General features: G+C 40.9%; 1 protein-coding gene across 2 annotated transcripts; it reads left to right on the top strand.

Moving 5' to 3' along the window:
* Positions 1 to 1301: 1301 nt before the first annotated feature.
* On the top strand, positions 1302 to 15901 carry camk1a (calcium/calmodulin-dependent protein kinase Ia). Of its 2 annotated transcripts, XM_044024804.1 has the most exons (12): positions 1302 to 1486; positions 2804 to 2922; positions 9790 to 9921; positions 10675 to 10749; positions 12063 to 12201; positions 12280 to 12406; positions 12660 to 12735; positions 12817 to 12929; positions 13011 to 13089; positions 14159 to 14246; positions 14445 to 14616; positions 15760 to 15901. In XM_044024804.1, the coding sequence occupies exons 2-12, from the start codon at positions 2837 to 2839 to the stop codon at positions 15861 to 15863; spliced, it is 1191 nt and encodes a 396-aa protein (XP_043880739.1). In that variant the 5' UTR covers positions 1302 to 1486; positions 2804 to 2836; the 3' UTR covers positions 15864 to 15901. The 2 variants fall into 2 exon arrangements, with proteins under 2 accessions (XP_043880739.1, XP_043880740.1); XM_044024805.1 differs by lacking the exons at positions 1302 to 1486; positions 2804 to 2922; positions 9790 to 9921 and adding an exon at positions 10242 to 10559.
* The last annotated feature ends 1107 nt before the right edge of the window (positions 15902 to 17008 follow it).

Raw genomic sequence — 17008 nt, 5'->3', positions numbered from 1 at the left:
AAAGTGTGTTTGAATATTGCATACATGCTGTTATAATAATATTAAATAAACATATATCACAATATACAATTCTAATGAATTATTGTCTAGACATAGCTGTTGTTATTATTATTTTTTCTTTATATTTTCTTTTTGTATTTTGTGTGTGTGTGTGAAGAGTCAAAACGATTTATTCAATGAATAGTTTGGTTGGGATACTTGTACATTAAGGCCTTTCTCTTTAGAGATATATTGTAAATTTATAATAGGGAATAATATGCATAAAACCAAAGCATGACTCTTGATATTAAAAACACATTACATTTGTGTTACAACAGTGTTTACACACAGCCTGGGTTATTTAATAAGGGTTCTAATCTTACAGTCTTGTGCTACGCATTGATTATTATCACTGATTATTGGCTGTAATAACATCCAGGTTCACACATGAAGCGCTGGAGTTCACTATACAGTTGGGATACTACTGAACTTTAAACTTTTAGCAAAACACATTTAATTACATGAGCTTGTTTTTGATCTATCTAACCTATGAAAGCATACACTAAAGATCAAATGTATTATTTATGAAAACACAGTCCCAGTAAAAATAGAGTATGCATTACCTTGCGATCTTATTGACAACAGTTTGTGATATAGACATAATGGAACATGATACGTACGCCCAGGCCACAGTGTAAACTGTTGAGCATAAACATTTGAGTTCTGACAACATTTTCCATGTTGTAATCAATGTGGGTGGAAAGCAGCACTGTCCCTTCCAAATAAAGTATAAATTAAAGTGTTGTTGGAGTAGTAGTAATACAGTTAGAATAACAACCTAAACACCTCCAGGAAAGATTATGAAATCTTAATCAGACTTTTGATGTGTTATATTGACAACAGTGGCAAATAGCCCACTTTATTGTGCATTTGTGTTGATTGTGAAACAGTCTGTGAAGTCACTGAATCCAGGTTTTTTGGGGGTACATGTTGATTTTGTTTGTGTTATTATGAGTTCCAATTATTTTTGTTTATCCAATGTGAGATGCTGTGAAATAGGGTGTCTCTCAAGGCCACAAAGTCCACTTTTATTCCAGGACACATTTCAGTATTGGCACAGATAAAAGCTGCTTTCATTTGACAGTGTATCCTACATAGCCTACTGCTTATGTAGTCCTTGTTAAACCTCAATAACAGGTCTGAATATCCCCCTGTACACTTTGCACTTCACAACGTGCAGAACAACCGAGGGGAGAAACACACACACACACACACACACACAGACAGCAGCAGATGTACAAGAAAAAAAAGCAGCTCGCGCTACCATGTGGTGAATCGCAGATCACGTTGTTAGGAGAACAGAGAGTGATTTTCTGCTGCACTACGTCCACAGACGCCTTTTCTTGACGTCAGGAGAAGCGAACCAGCGCTGCGCACAAGCAGCACAGCAACCACATCGCTCCCAGAGGGAAGGAGAAACACATCACAACTACTGAGCATCATTTAGGTAGGTTATTTTCCGCCTATACCTACACTGATAACCACTGTAACGCGTGTATGTTTCCTCTTTTAAGCAATGGAACTTGGTGCGCCTTTGGTGCGCCTTCCATACGCCTGCAGCCTCCTGTTTTAAAGGATGCTGCTGTCTTTATTCCGTTTGACTGCCATGCACACACACACACACACACACACACACATACACATACCCAGGCGCTGCAGCAGCTCCTCTCACTCACACACACACACACACACACATAAACGTCTTTTCTTCCCCCCCACATGCACGATGAGCACCCCAACGAAAATCGGACACATTTCACCAGAGCACACGCATTTTTTTGTATGTTAATCATTTCCATTCATCCTGCTGCCTCCTGTCATTCACGCCCTGCAAGCCTTAATGCAGTCACAGCAGGTTGTGGTGGAACGTTTCCACTTGACCAGACCTCAGAGAAGTGTTTCCAGATTGATTTCTCTGTCTTCAGAGCCACCTAAATGTTTCAAGGTCCGGACGTTAAATATAGCACAAGTCCCCCAGGTGGAATCTGGCACTACTGACCATGCGTTTGTTTGCGCCTCTGCTCCCCTATTTTGTGCTGCACTGTCTACCCTATTTTAAAGTTGTTGTTATTTATCTGTGCAGGACTGGTTTTTCCATGTCAGCAAAGAAACACTTAGAGTAATAGCTTATTGTGCCTTGAAATGTCTCAAATGATATGTGAGTAAGATGTTTTACCTCACGTGTGTATCTACTTCTTCTCTCTAAAACAGTAATAGTTCACTGGTTTGTTAAATATTCTCTGCAGGAGTCTTTAATTCTCTTTACTGAGACAATTATCCATACTGGCTTTGATCACGATTATAAGGAGGAACATAACTCCTCTTCATCAGACTCAGTGGTTTTCCTGACCACAGCACTTAATCAGTAAAAAAAATAATAAAAAAAGGTTAATTCAATAGAGCAGGCAGCTGAACTGTATTGAATCTACTGATATGATGCAGAGGCACAATATTGCTTGCACTGTAGAGTATTTTAACTCAGTTTCTCCATATTTCAATTCCCCACTGTATGCTGAAGCAATGTTTTGACCAATATTAGGACGCTTATTTTAAATAAAATAAATGTTTCCACTCACAGTATCTGTTCCAATTTACCACAGTCCCCCTGATTCACGTGTTTGTATATCATGGGGTGGTTAAGACTTAATTGTGCAAATACATATATTTGTATATATATATATATATATATATATATATATATATATATATACACATAACGTTTTTTTTAATTTTTTTTTTTATCCTGTTCTCTTCTGCCCCTTAGCTGTAGTGTGGCAAACTCGATTAGCATTGTAGGATGCCTCTTGGAGAGGATGGAAATGGATGGAAAAAGAAGACGTCCGACATCAAAGAACACTATGACTTCAAAGAAGTGCTGGGAACGTAAGTTGCATACAAGTTTAAATTATAAAAAAGTATATATATATATATATATATATATATATATATATATATATATACAAGGCGGGGTACAACCATCCACTCTCACATCCACGATTGTCAATTTAGAGTATCCGATCTGTCTAATCCCCAAATCTGCATGTTTTTGCACTGTGGGATGAAACCGGAGAACCCGGCGAAAACCCACGAACATGCAAACTCCATGCACAAAGGCCGAGTCGCAAACCCTTGCTGTTGCTCTTGCACTCTTGCCTTCGCGGCCTTCATCACTCTATCATTTATCGTCAGTCCAACATATAAATCGCTTAATCCTTCAATGGTTATGGAGGAACTGGAAGGAATCCCAGCTGACATTGGACCGCAGGCAGGGCACAGTGGGGAATAGGTCGCCCATCTATCACAGGGCCTATTAACAATATTTAACACTCTTATTCACATATCTGAAAGCAAAAAAAAAAAAAGGAATCTCAGGTTAACTCAAGCTGCCTGTCTTTGGACCGATGTAGGATGGAAATCTAAGTACATGGAGGAAACCTTCACAGACATGGAGAGAATATGGAGACTCCTCAGGCAGCAGAAAGGCAATCTGCACGACTGCATAAAAACAGAGTTTCAGAGGGTGTGGCTTGTGAAATTGGTCCCTTATTATCAGAGATCTAGTTTCCCTTGTGGATTACTACCAGGCATTAGACAAGGTAGAGTTCCCATACACCAAGACTGCTTAGTTTGTGAGTCCAAATATAGTGTAGCTGCCATGTCAAAGGACGGACATTACTCATTTGCATCCGCGCTGCCAGGAATTTGGAATTTGAGTCAGTACAATACTGTTTAACGTTTTTGTAAGTGCCCTTCACTTACTTGTCACTCCTCTTGCTCTTTGCCACTGTTGAATGCTGAGTCAGCTCCACTCCACACACACTCTTTCCAATTTGATAGTCATACATTGTTAAAAAAAAAACCCGAGTGCGACTCACCTATGTGAAATGTGCTGGCCTTCACGTTAATTGTATTTTGACATCGCGAGGCCGTCTGTAATTCAAAAATTACAAAATGAATAATCCACTTGCACCGGTGGGAAGGCTGGCTTCTGGACAGTAATGGTGAGGGCTGGACACACACACACACACACACACACACACACACACACACACACACACACACACACACACACACGGAGGTGTGACTGCCAACTCAGGAGGGACAGGATTGAGCCCAGATGGTCAAGGGGCACCTTTTTCCATTCACCCAAACTAAGTACAAGTGACCCAGCACATGTCCACCTGTGATGACACAAGTGTGCCATATGGAGTGTGGTTGTTTTCTGTCTCTCTTGGAATCTCACCTGCTGTCCCAGAGAAGCCGCACACAATCAGATATGAACGACTGCGTGGTTCTGGTCCAGTAAAATCCCAGCGGGTTGATGATCAAGCTGACTGTTTACGTTGAGTGTTGGGGCTAAGGATGTCAAATGAGAAGCTGTCAGTCTTTGTCTCACAGCCGGACGGCCAGACTGTTAAATTCTGATAATATCTGTTCTGATTCCACCAAGACTTCACAGAACTGATAGCTGCAATTTAAATGGATGATATTAAGAGTTATGTAACGAGGATTGTAAGGGTCAATTGCCAGGATAGGAGGCTATTTTTCATTTCAGAAGGAACTAGCTGCAGTAATATTCTTATTATTTCCCTCCGTCAGAGTAGCTGGACCTGACGGAATTAACGTGTTGACGCAAAGCTCCTTACGCTCGGAGAGAAGATTACAGTGGAGCTTTATCCAGGAATTCAGTGTGTGAAGTTAATTGATAAATGTTGAAAATATTATATTCAGATCGACCCAAGTCTCAGAGTTAAGCCTCTGTTTGAAGTCCACTTTGGGACAAGTTCACATAGAAAACATGGCCAGAAATACGTTTTTAGGTAAGACAATGTAATTTGTGGATTAAATGAAAATTTAACAATTTCTACTATTACAGTGTTGTATTTAGTGCTATCAGTGACATGATACACAACCGTCACATTGTCTTTTGTGCACATAGTCGGATTAAATGTGGTCTGAAATGACTTGTTTTTGTGTACTTAAAGTGTTAGTTAGTCGTACGTAGTAATGACTAGTTGTAGCAGCTTGTTATCCCACAGCAAACACAGTTCTGTGAGAACCCTTTCAAATTGCATGATCTGTTACAGGGTCCTGCAGTGACACAGTGGTTGGAAACCCCCTCACTAAAAAAACAAATCTGCTTTCAGAGTTCTGTATCCACAAACGTGGCTATATTCAAACCCATATTAGACCTTAGGGTGCCAAAAATGAACCGTAAAAAAGCAAGAAAGACATAAAACGTAATGTAACATGGAGCGCGGGCCAGTTTTAAGAACGACCTGGGTCCAGGTGGACGGCGTAAACACTGTGACCGTGTCGTACTAACACTGTTTGTGAGCACTTGTGTAGGTTGGCTTGTTTATAGAGAAAGGCCGAGCAGTTAAGAGAGTTGACCTAATGTCAGTAGAGTGGATGCAGAACATAAATTACAGCACATTTGCACAACCGTTGCAGTCTCTATGCTTTTTTTTTTTATATGAATATAGAGATGTGAACCTTCCTAATGTAAGAATGGCTCTGAAACGGCCTGGATGGGATTATACAGCATGACCACACATACCCACTCTTTTGTTTCTCTCGCTCTTTCACACACTAACAAGCAAGCACACATACATAATGGCTCGGGCCAAAAGGAGAAAGCTTTTTCAATCGATAGAGAGATGGATGACCCGCAACAGGTCGGAGAGGCCCGGCTCGGCTTGATTAATGGTACATTCCTCTAAATCTTACAAAAAGAATACTATGGATGATATTTGTCACCGCGGGCAACATCCATCATTGTGAGCGAGATGCGGTGGTTGTAAATTTACAACACACTCTTTGATTGTGTTGTGCTGCAGGTATTGTACAGGAGCCAGTTGCACCAGCTGTTCATAAGATTAATCTCAGCCTAGTTATGTGATGTCAGACTGGGAAGATTTAAAACAACATACCTCAAATTAAAAAAAAAGCATTATGTTACTAAAATGTCAGCGAGGAAGGTTATTATAATCCGTCTGAACCCCGTGCACGGGCGGAAAACCCACAGAGCACATCAATAAGAAAAGAAAGATGTACCGGCATTTAAAAATGACTGGCAGTAAATGTTATAACATATCTGCCCCTTAAAACAACATCCTTAAAAAGAAGTGATAGTACAGTACATTCCTGTTTACACAGCTGACTGCATTTCATTTAGTATCGGTATTAGTTCATGAGACGTATTTTTTATGTTTTATGGTGCTGCATAAATCACTGGTTAAAGCTAGTGTTACTAAGGAGGACAGACGTTGCATAAATTAAAGCAGTGGATTTACAGCCCAGTCCAGTACCTCCAGCCTAGAGTGTCTGTTTGTGTAGTTTATGCAGCCCATTATATAATAGTTCATCGTAATAAAGTGTCAGGAGAAGCCTCGAAGACACGAAAGACTGAAATAAGAACACAGTGATGATAGTGAAAGTGCTGAGAGGTGATACAGACATGAAAACGTGTGAATCAATATTTGCCCAAACAGACAGCTGGGATTACAGCGTCACATAACATAACAACTTCTCACTCTCTCTTTCTCTGTCTGTATATTTACACTCTCTCTATCTCTGTCTGTCTGTCTGTCAGTCTGTCTGCCTATCTATCTATCTATCTATCTATCTATCTATCTATCTATCTATCTATCTATCTACCTTGCTAGTTAGCTTGCAAGGTTACAAGCTATCTATCTTGCGAGTTAGTGTGCTAGTTAGCTTGCAAGGTTACAAGCTAGAATCTATCTATTTGTCGGTCGTTCGGTCTATCTATCTTGCTAGTTAGTGTGCTAGTTAGCTTGCAAGGTTACAAGCTATCTATCTATCTATCTTGCTAGTTAGTGTGCTAGTTAGCTTGCAAGGTTACAAGCTAGAATCTATCTATCTATCTATCTATCTATCTATCTATCTTGCTAGTTAGTGTGCTAGTTAACTTGCAAGGTTTACAAGCTAGAATCTATCTATCTGTCAGTCGGTCGGTCGATCCGTCTGTCTGTCTGTCTGTCTATCTATCTATCTATCTATCTGTCTGTCTATCTATCTATCTATCTATCTATATCCATCTGTCTGTCTGTCTATCCATCTGTCTGTCTGTCTGTCTATCTATCTATCTGTCTATCCATCTGTCTGTCTGTCTATCTGTCTGTCTATCTATCTATCTGTCTATCTATCTATGACAGTCGTGCTCGTGGACACAAAAACAGCAGCGATGACAGAAGCCTGAGCTATCTTCCTGCACTGAGGCCAGTGACTCATGTAAAGCTTATTTATTTTAATTTTGTTAGCAGCATGTTATCGCGTGTTTGTGCCAGAATTATGTACTAGTATAAAACAGATAAAATGCCGTGCGTCAGGACACCAGCAGTCTGTTGCTGCTCGGTAGAAGAGGACAAGAAGAAAGTGTACGTTCCTGTCACGTGAGTAGAAGGACGACGTCCAGAAGGCCGGACAGTGGCATAAACCAATTTTACTCAGGTGTGTGTGATGTAAACATCAGCACTTCTGCAAATCTAACAGATGCTGCCTCCGGTTCTCTCTGTCAAACCCTCAGAGCCCACCCCTACTACGTCTCCTAGGAGAAATGAGCAACTTGATGGTTAATTACAATGTGTCTCGCAGCAACAGTAGAAAACTGTGAGCCTGCGCGTGTGTGTGTGTGTGTGTGTGTCTTCTCGCGCTTTCATTTGCTCTCTGTCACTCTGTGACTAACATACGGGGTGAAATGATGCAGACACTGCTGCGACTATGATTCTAGCTAATTCTCGTAGTCATAAAATCACTACTACTTAATATTTATGTCTTTTGTGTAAAAAGTATTTGTACAAGTATTGACAAAAGTCTGCTTTAAGCAGCATTCCGGACAACGGACCAGGTCAGATTTCGTGTAAATTGTCAACATTTGTAAACACCGTAACCTCTAACATTGCCATTTACTGAGAAGAGGTTTGACAACAACAACAGTGCATCATATCTCACAGACAGTTTGTGTTATTCTTACTCCAAAAGCTAACAAACACATTTCAAGAAAAGGTTTCAACCGACGAAAACAAACATGCTATTTTCTTTTTAGTGAGGAAACACTGTAGCGTGGCACATTTCAGTGATGCTTACACACACACACACACACACACACAGCAGTTATCACCTTTAGCTGCCTCCCATTTTAGACTAAATAGATTTTTACTGACTCGTGACAGAAGTGTGCGTGTGCTCCTGTCAGCCGTGTGTTTAATGTACTTAAATACATTAAAATGCTTTTATGGGTCGAAGGAAACCGGAGCTTTATTTGATTTTGCTCGGAGAGTGTTTATTTTAAGGGCTTACCAAAAAAATGAAACAGGAGATCTCTTTTGCGTCAGATTCGCTGTTGAAAAGTTTCTGCTCCACTGGTTTGTTTTGCTGTGATGATGCAAATCCACCTGAAGGATTAACACAGAGCATTTACTGCAATAATGGAATAATGATAGAAAACACTCACAGACTCAATGAGGTCGACTGAAAGATGGTCAGGATGCACATTAAGTCTTCAGCTCTGTACTTTACTATGCTCCGGTGTGTGACTTCTGCCATGAAAGCACTACTTGTGTCACTACACCCTCAGGTGAGCCTGCACAGCTTTCTGAAGCCACAGCAAGTACAAGTACAAGTGAAGTACTGGCCTAAGAATACACCAAGTTAAAGGAAAAAATGTACTCGGAGTAAAAGTTACTTAGTTACCTTTTTAACAAGGTTAGTAATTAAAGGGAGACCTTTAAATAAAATATGAAAACATGTAATGTATCAGTCGAAAGGGGTCAGAGGTCACAAATGCTTCAACCTTCTCCTTAGTTAGCGCCGGTTCACCTGTCCTCATCATTCGCTGCCAACGTTTCCGGTGCGTTACTTATTTATTTATTTATTTATTTAAATAAATTCATTGAAATTTATTTAAAGGCCAACTCTTTTTTTTTTTGCTCAGTGATTTAAAATGTAGTGAAGTACAGCACTTCCAAAAAAATATACTCGCGTAAAAGTAAAATTACAAATTTTAGTTCACAAGTACACAAGAAACCTACTCCATTACAGTAACGTGAGTAAAAGTAAGTCATTCACTACAACTGATGTCTCACTTTACTTTATCATGATGCTTCTGCTTCCCGTGTGTCGACAAAACAAACAGCTATACTGAGAAACACAGAGAGAGTTGTGTCGAGCTCATAGACTTGAATGTAAAGGACATTTGTTTATATAAGTTAAAGGAATACTTCACCGAATTTTTCAAAAATACTCGCCCTATTTCTATTAATACAACGCTAAATGCAACTCGGTGAAGTATCAACAACAGTATTTGGCTTCTGATGACATGGTTGCCGCTGGCAACAGCAGAAAAGCGTAAAGTTTGCACGATTCTATGTAGGCTGCAGCGTGACAGTGGCTGTTTCATATACGTGTAAAAGATCCCTGCATGTGGCTGCTCACATTGTTTGTACGCTCAGGCCTCCTCCTGAGCTCACTCCCACGCTCCTGTGGGGAGACTGTGTAAATACACGCTATTCTCGCTCTCATCATCACCAGACCATAATCCATAATGCAGTCTAGTCTCCCTCAGAAAAAGAAAACCTAATCTGTGATTGAATGGATGAGAAAGTTGTTGTTTCACGATATGTAAGTGTTCGTCTCAACAACCTCTTCTTTGGCTCCTTCACGTTTCACCTCGCACACTCCCACGCGTCTCTCATCGTTCCTCCATTTCCTCTGCCTCTGTTTCAGCGGCGCGTTCTCCGAGGTGGTCCTAGCCGAGGAGAAGAGGACCCAGAGGCTGGTGGCCATCAAGTGCATCCCCAAGAAAGCACTGGAAGGCAAAGAGAACAACATTGAAAATGAGATCGCCGTACTACACAGGTGACGCCACCGAGGTCCGGCGCGAGGATCGTCGCACACACAGACGCAGAACGCGTGCGTTGCATATACTGCATGCGAGGGGGTCAACTGAACCGGTGACTAAATGCACGGTGTCAGTAGAAACAGTTGGATTGTGCACCGGAAATGTCAGGCATAAAGAAGATAGACCTATTTTTAGTGTCCCTGTTGCCAGGGCAACAGCACACAGAGGCGGGGATGGTGTGGAATTCCCCGCAGCAGTGTACTGAAGAAAGAGACATGGAGTGTGGAGAGGTGTAGAGGGAGAGGGAGGGAGGAGAGGGAGAAATATGGGGGGGGGAACGGTAGGAATGGGGTTTGTCCAAACACTTGAAGTCATCGTGAAATAAATGAGAGAGACGCGAGGACGACAGACGTCAAGGATGTTGAGGGAAGAAAAGAAAGAAGCCGTCTCTCTCTCATTCGAGTCACTTTGGCCTCGCTCAGCTGCCACTGAGCTGAAGTGATGGCAGATTCAGATGCTCTCGACTCGACTGGAGAGAGCCAAGAGCTGTTTGACTGCAGACGAACAGCAAATCATCCAAATCTATGCTTTTTTTTGTGCGAGAGGAGTCATCTCGGGTCAGATTGAGCCCATTCTAGTACATTTGGGGAATGAGGTGAAGCCGTAGGTTTGAGAACAGACCGTTCCACAACCTGAATTATGCAACAATGCCATCTGGTGACCGTTTGACTGCAAGTGGTTTGACTGTTGTGTTCAAATGTCTTCCTCAGAATCAAGCATCCCAATATCGTTTCGCTGGAGGACATCTTTGAAAGTACATCTCACCTATACCTGGTCATGCAGCTGTGAGTTCCCCCTTTCGTCTTTATTTAAAGGTCACAACAGGGAAACTGCACGACAGAAGCCGGGAATTGAATACTCTTTGCTTGTAAATGAGGGAAAACCCTTTAACACGGAGTTCAACTTGTGCATTATTGTGATTACGCAGCGGTTTGTGAAAGCTGAGAAGACACCGTGTGGTTATTACGGTAATTACGGTAAACAAAACTTTTTAAGCAGAGAGGAGAGTTGGCCTGTTTTTGGACACTGAGACAAAAACGATGTTTATTTTAATAAATATGTTGGTAACACTTTAAATTAGGGAACACATATTCAGCATTAACTAGGTGCTTACTAACATGCATATAAGTAGCATACTAGCCCTTTATTAGTAAATATTAAGCATGTATTAACACCTTATTTAGGAAAAATCTTAATTCATGTCGTAACAGAGGAAGAATAAGGTTATGTAGATTATTCTATATGTTAGTGAGCACACAGTTAAAGGTGAATATGTGCCAATATGTTTTACACGGTGTTATTTTGCTCAACAAAAGGTTTTGTTTTTACTTCATTTTAAATTGTTTATACACCATGTTATCACGCAGTAGATTGTAAAATAAGTGCCGGATGTTGGAGGTTTTTCTGGAAAAACGGGCAAAAGAACTAAAACAAAAACAAAAAAAACATGGCATGAAAATGAAAAGTATTTGCCAGTGCAGCTAGAAAATGAACTTTCAATGAAGTTTAAGTCAAATTATTTTAAGTAATCTTCAGCCTTACTAAGTAAATAAGTCCAAAAATAAATGGTGTGATTAGATAAATGCACTGAATTCAAGTCAATGACACTAAAATAAGCACATTTTGAGGCTTAGGTGTTAAAGGGTTAAAGAGTTGCAAATGAATTAGTAAATAGCATTTCTTATTTTAGGTAATACATATTGTAATAATAATAATTATTAGGTAAAAAAATATTCTTATACTTATATATATGTTCAACCTTTTGTTCATACTGTAAATATCAAGCGCATACTGTGTATATTCTGCAATCTGTCCATAATGTACATTCTATTTTAACTCTTTATATGTATATACTGTATATATATATATAGATATAGATATATACACATATACAGTATATGTAGTCTTAGTGTTAATATCTTTATATATTGTACTTTTTTTGGTAACGCACGTTCATTATTTATCTTTATCTTTACCGTCTTTGCTGCTGTAACAACGTAAACAAATAAAGGACTATCTTATCTTATCTTATCTGATCTTAAATAACGTTCTGTGGGTTTATTTGGAAACATGAACGTGAAGTCCTTTTTTTTTTCAGCGTGTCTGGAGGCGAGCTGTTTGACAGGATTGTGGAGAAAGGTTTTTACACGGAGAGAGACGCCAGTCAGCTCATCCACCAGATCCTGGACGCGGTGAAATACCTCCACGACATGGGCATCGTCCACAGAGACTTGAAGGTATCGCGGAGGGAGACGGAAACGACGCATTTGACGCATTCAATTTTCACATTGGTGTGCGTTTCCTTGTGTTTGCAGCCAGAGAACCTGCTGTATTACAGTATGGACGAAGACTCCAAGATCATGATCAGCGATTTTGGACTGTCAAAGATCGAGGGGTCCGGCAGCGTCATGTCCACGGCCTGCGGCACCCCCGGATATGTGGGTCGGTAGCTTTTATTTCTCTGGCTGTCCTCACCTCACCCCCCTTTTTCATGTGTTCACATCCTGTCTTTATTCACCGTGCTGTGAGAGGCTCGTTCATCCGTGACTGAGTCAACTGCAAGTGTTTCAGAAGTGCTCTCTCTACCTGTTTAACGTGGCCCGAATTACCCGATTACTGAAAGGTCAAGATTACTTGAATTCACTCTCACTGTCTGCTGCTCACGTGTGTGTGTGTGTGTGTGTGTGTGTCACAGCTCCGGAGGTGCTTGCCCAGAAGCCGTACAGCAAAGCAGTGGATTGCTGGTCCATAGGAGTAATTTCCTATATTCTGTAAGTTATTCCTTCTTGTGATTCTTGTGTTTCTTACATTTTTTTTTCGTTGAATAACGTTTCACTATGACACCGTCACAGATTATGCGGGTATCCTCCGTTTTACGATGAAAACGATGCAAAGTTATTCGAGCAGATTCTGAAAGCAGAGTACGAGTTTGACTCCCCGTACTGGGACGACATCTCCGACTCAGGTAGCGTCAGTTTTCTGAAATATGGTGTGGAGATTAAAGACAGTGGTGGACTGTGACGACGTCGCGTTGTGTTCTCAACAGCCAAAGACTTCATCTGTCACCTGATGGAGAAAGACCCTCAGAAGAGATACACATGTGAACAGGCACTCCAGCATCCATGGTGAGTAAGACGTCAACCGATCGAAAGAAAACTGTTTTACCAACTGAATCAATTCAGAGACTTAATTGCCACATGTACGGCAAGAAAAACACGTTTCTCCGTCCATACAAATGCAGAGTTAAAAGTCAAAGAATTAGAGAAATAAATAGTTAAAATAATGAAATAGACACCCAATAAAGACAGATTCATAGATTATGAAATATGACAATTATAAGTATAGCAGTGCAAAAAGAAACTTACCCTAAGTGGAGGTAGGTGATGTTATGCTGATATTTAACCTTATATTAGGCTCTTAATGGGATTTTTAAGTCTAAAACAATGAAAACATGCAGTTAACATTTATTGACATCATCAGTTCATCTGTTGATTATGTCCTTTACAAGTTATTGATATTTTTGGATTAGAAAAGTGTGAGACAGTTGTGAAACTTGTAGATAAGAATTTCTCTTTTTGCCAAAGGTGACATAATATTTCTGCTTTCATCCAAACGAGATTAGAAACTCAAAGATACGTAACGTCAAATCATATGTTGAAGTATTATTATTATTATTATTATTCTTATTATTAGCGTTGTTATTATTATTTTTAATTTTAGCTAATGAAATTAATGCCAGGCTTATTTTGATGGAAAATAGTTTGGAACAATTCCCTCAGATGAGTTTAGATTAGACTGTATTGACCCCACACGTGGGGAAATTCACTGTTGCAGCAGTTAAACGACAGAGATTAGAAAGAGAATCAATTAGAACTAACATTGTAGTGCACTTATTTTCAAAATAGACGCACAAAAGGACTGCACAGAGGTAAATTCAATGGCATTAAAAACAGTATAAACATAAACATTATATGTTATTCAAAGCCACAACTGACTAGAATTTAAAATCATATTACTTTTTTATGTTTCTTTTCATTTTCTTAGTTTCACAATGTTGCTCTGCCTGCTTTTGTGTTTTCTTGTGTCCTGGCTTCTGTCACATCACCAGTATGTAATCAGCATGTTTGTAATTACAGGTAAAAAAAAGAAAGAAATGTAAGTCAAATCTATAACACGTGTGTCGACTGTGTGCAGGATCTGCGGAGACACGGCTCTGGACAAGAATATCCACGAATCTGTCAGCGCTCAGATCAAGAAGAACTTCGCCAAGAGTAAATGGAAGGTCGGTGGCTCGAGTGAATCACGCCCACAGCCTGCTGGAAGAGACTGGCAGGAGTTTGACCACACTGTGTTTGCCTTTGCTGTTTTTTTCCCTCTCACAGCAGCTGTCAGACACAGAAGGTCCTCATGTGCTATGTTTTTTTTCCTCCCTTCCTCTCTCCCTCTCTCCCTCTCTCTCTCCCTCTCTCTGTCTGCACAGCAAGCGTTTAATGCCACAGCGGTGGTGCGCCACATGCGGAGGCTGCAGCTGGGCACGAGTCTTGAGGGACCCAGTCAGATCACTCCCACCAGTCCCTGCCATGGACATCTGCTCCCAGAGGAAGAGGAGGAGGACGAGGAGGAGGATTTGGGCAACGGGGAGGAAGAGAGCTGTAAGTTATGTGTTCACCGTGAACGAACAAGTGCTCACGCTCACTTTAATCAGTTTTGTCTTTGTTTTTCATGAGTGAATTTTATTTATTTATTTGTTTATTTTTTGATTCAGAACAAGTTTTTTTTAGACCAATCGCGACACGTGAATACAATTAAATGAGTGCAATATTTTGCTACTTGAGAAATCTCACATGAGGCATCGCCGAGGCATCTCTTTAGTGAAACCTCTGTAATTCACTTTTTACTCATTTTACTTTAAAATGCAATATTTGAAAATCACTCCTTCATTGACGCTGCGTTCCATCTGCACGTACTCTGACACGGTGGCAGATGACACTTCTACAGTGACGATTGCACTTCTGGTGGAAGCTCACAAGTGTCGAAGTCTTTATTTTGATACCAAGATCATTCACATAGAGCTTGTGTAATTGCAGAGATACACTCCGCTACTATTTCGTCTGGGCGTGTCATTTCCAGGTCAGGGACGAATGTGGGATGAAAGGAGGGATGAAGAGAAAGAAAAGGGGTGGTCGAATAGAAGAAGATGGGCTGGCTTAATAGGTGGACATTGGTGATGTCTAAGAAAATCCTTAATGATATATGATATATAAGGGTTATAATGATATAATGATATATAATAATAATAAATATAAGGGCAAACATTCCAAACACTTTCTAAATAAAGACATCTATTTTTAAATCAAAATATGGACCTATTTGTGTGGATTATTCAAATATATTATTTGTTTTGTTATGTTTGAAAACAAGTGTCAACCCTCAGAGACTGTGAGTGGCTTGAGGGATGTTTTCTAGTTTTCACATCGATCCATTTTCTACCACTTTATCCTCCACACGAGGGCGATAGACGGGAAACAACCCGGACAGATCACCAGTTCCATTCACACTCACACCTACGGTCAATCTAGAGTGTCTAATTGACCTAAAATCCCCATGCATGTGTTTGGACTGTGGGAGGAAGCCGGAGAAAACCCACACACACACACACACACAGGTGGCAAAAACCCGGGTCTTTCTATCTGCAAAGGCGAGAGTGTGGCCCACTTTCCTACGTCTGGTATTTATAATTTAGTATCCAGCATGAACATGAAATAACTCCTGCTCTGCTCTGCTCTCACATCCAGTGTCCCACTATGAGGACGGCCGCCGCGGAAGCAATGAGGGTAGCACAGATCGGGACAGCCTGAGGAGCTGCACCTACTGCTGCAGGCCAGCCAGTCGCGTCTGAGCACAAGACCTCCCATCGTCATGGTGACACTGTATCTCCGAGCGCCCAGAGCCCACCCCGCCCAGTCTGGCCAGGAATGCAGAGTAGTTATCAGGCAGCGTCCATCGATCAGAGTCCAAACGCACAGAGTGTCCCCAGATACCACGTCGTCGTCGCTCAGCAACTTGCTCACAACCGGGGTCTTCATCAAAGATGAGTCTCTCCTCCCATTATCCGTCACGTCTACCTCTGTCACTACCCTCGCTGCATCACTGGCAGCTCTCTGTCAAACCAATAATCTGGCCGGATTAGACACAAAGAGGAGGGAAATGATTTCCAGATTACCCCTCCAAATATGACTCATCGCAGCACTCGCTGCGTCACTATTTAACAAATGACTGCCATGTTAACCTGATCCCTCATGATGAAGTGTTGCAGTATTTACTGTCCCTCTCTTGTGTTGGTGTCAGGAGACACTTGAAAGTGGTGCAGTGTTGTTGTTGTTGTTGTTGTTGTTGTTGTCGGGGCGATGGACTCTATATTCTGGCTCAGACTGGGTTTGTGAAGAGTGCTTCTGACCGGGTAGCGCCTGCATGCTCTCCTTTCCTTTCGAGGAAAACACACAAGTGTATGAATATGAAAAGGAGACTTTTTTGTTTTTGTTTTTGTTTTTGTTCCCCCCTCCAATGGCTGTTCTGTTAGCAGAGGCTCAAACTGAGATCCCTGTTAGTTTGTAACGCGTAAGAATCTTACTTTGCTGCCTGGACAAGGAGAGTTATTGCCACGATTGGGAAGACGGGCGATCGCGCTCACGTCAGACCCTCATCCTCAACCCCCTTGTTTTCAGTTTCTGACGAGTGTCTAAAATACAGCCTGGCACAGATCTGTACGTCTCACACTGAGTCAGGAGGGATCTCAGTCTGGGAGCTCCGCCTACTCTGTGCTGTGCACCTCTAAGTGGAAGAAGTTTTGGTCTATACTGTTTGCATGATCTGGTTAAATATGTTTACATGAATGATGATGATCAATTAGTATAAACACATATGATTATAATTCTTATTATTATTCTTATTCTGATTATTATTATCGTTGTATTGAAGAAAAAAAGATGTAATACTGTAATATTGAGCTATTATAATGTGAAGTGACTTACACCAGAAATGTAA

The sequence above is a fragment of the Solea senegalensis genome, linkage group LG4, assembly GCF_019176455.1.
Source record: "Solea senegalensis isolate Sse05_10M linkage group LG4, IFAPA_SoseM_1, whole genome shotgun sequence".
NCBI classification, from domain to species: Eukaryota; Metazoa; Chordata; class Actinopteri; order Pleuronectiformes; family Soleidae; genus Solea; species Solea senegalensis.
The sequence above is the reverse complement of the archived record's forward strand: the minus strand, read 5'-3'. Positions and strand labels throughout refer to the sequence as shown.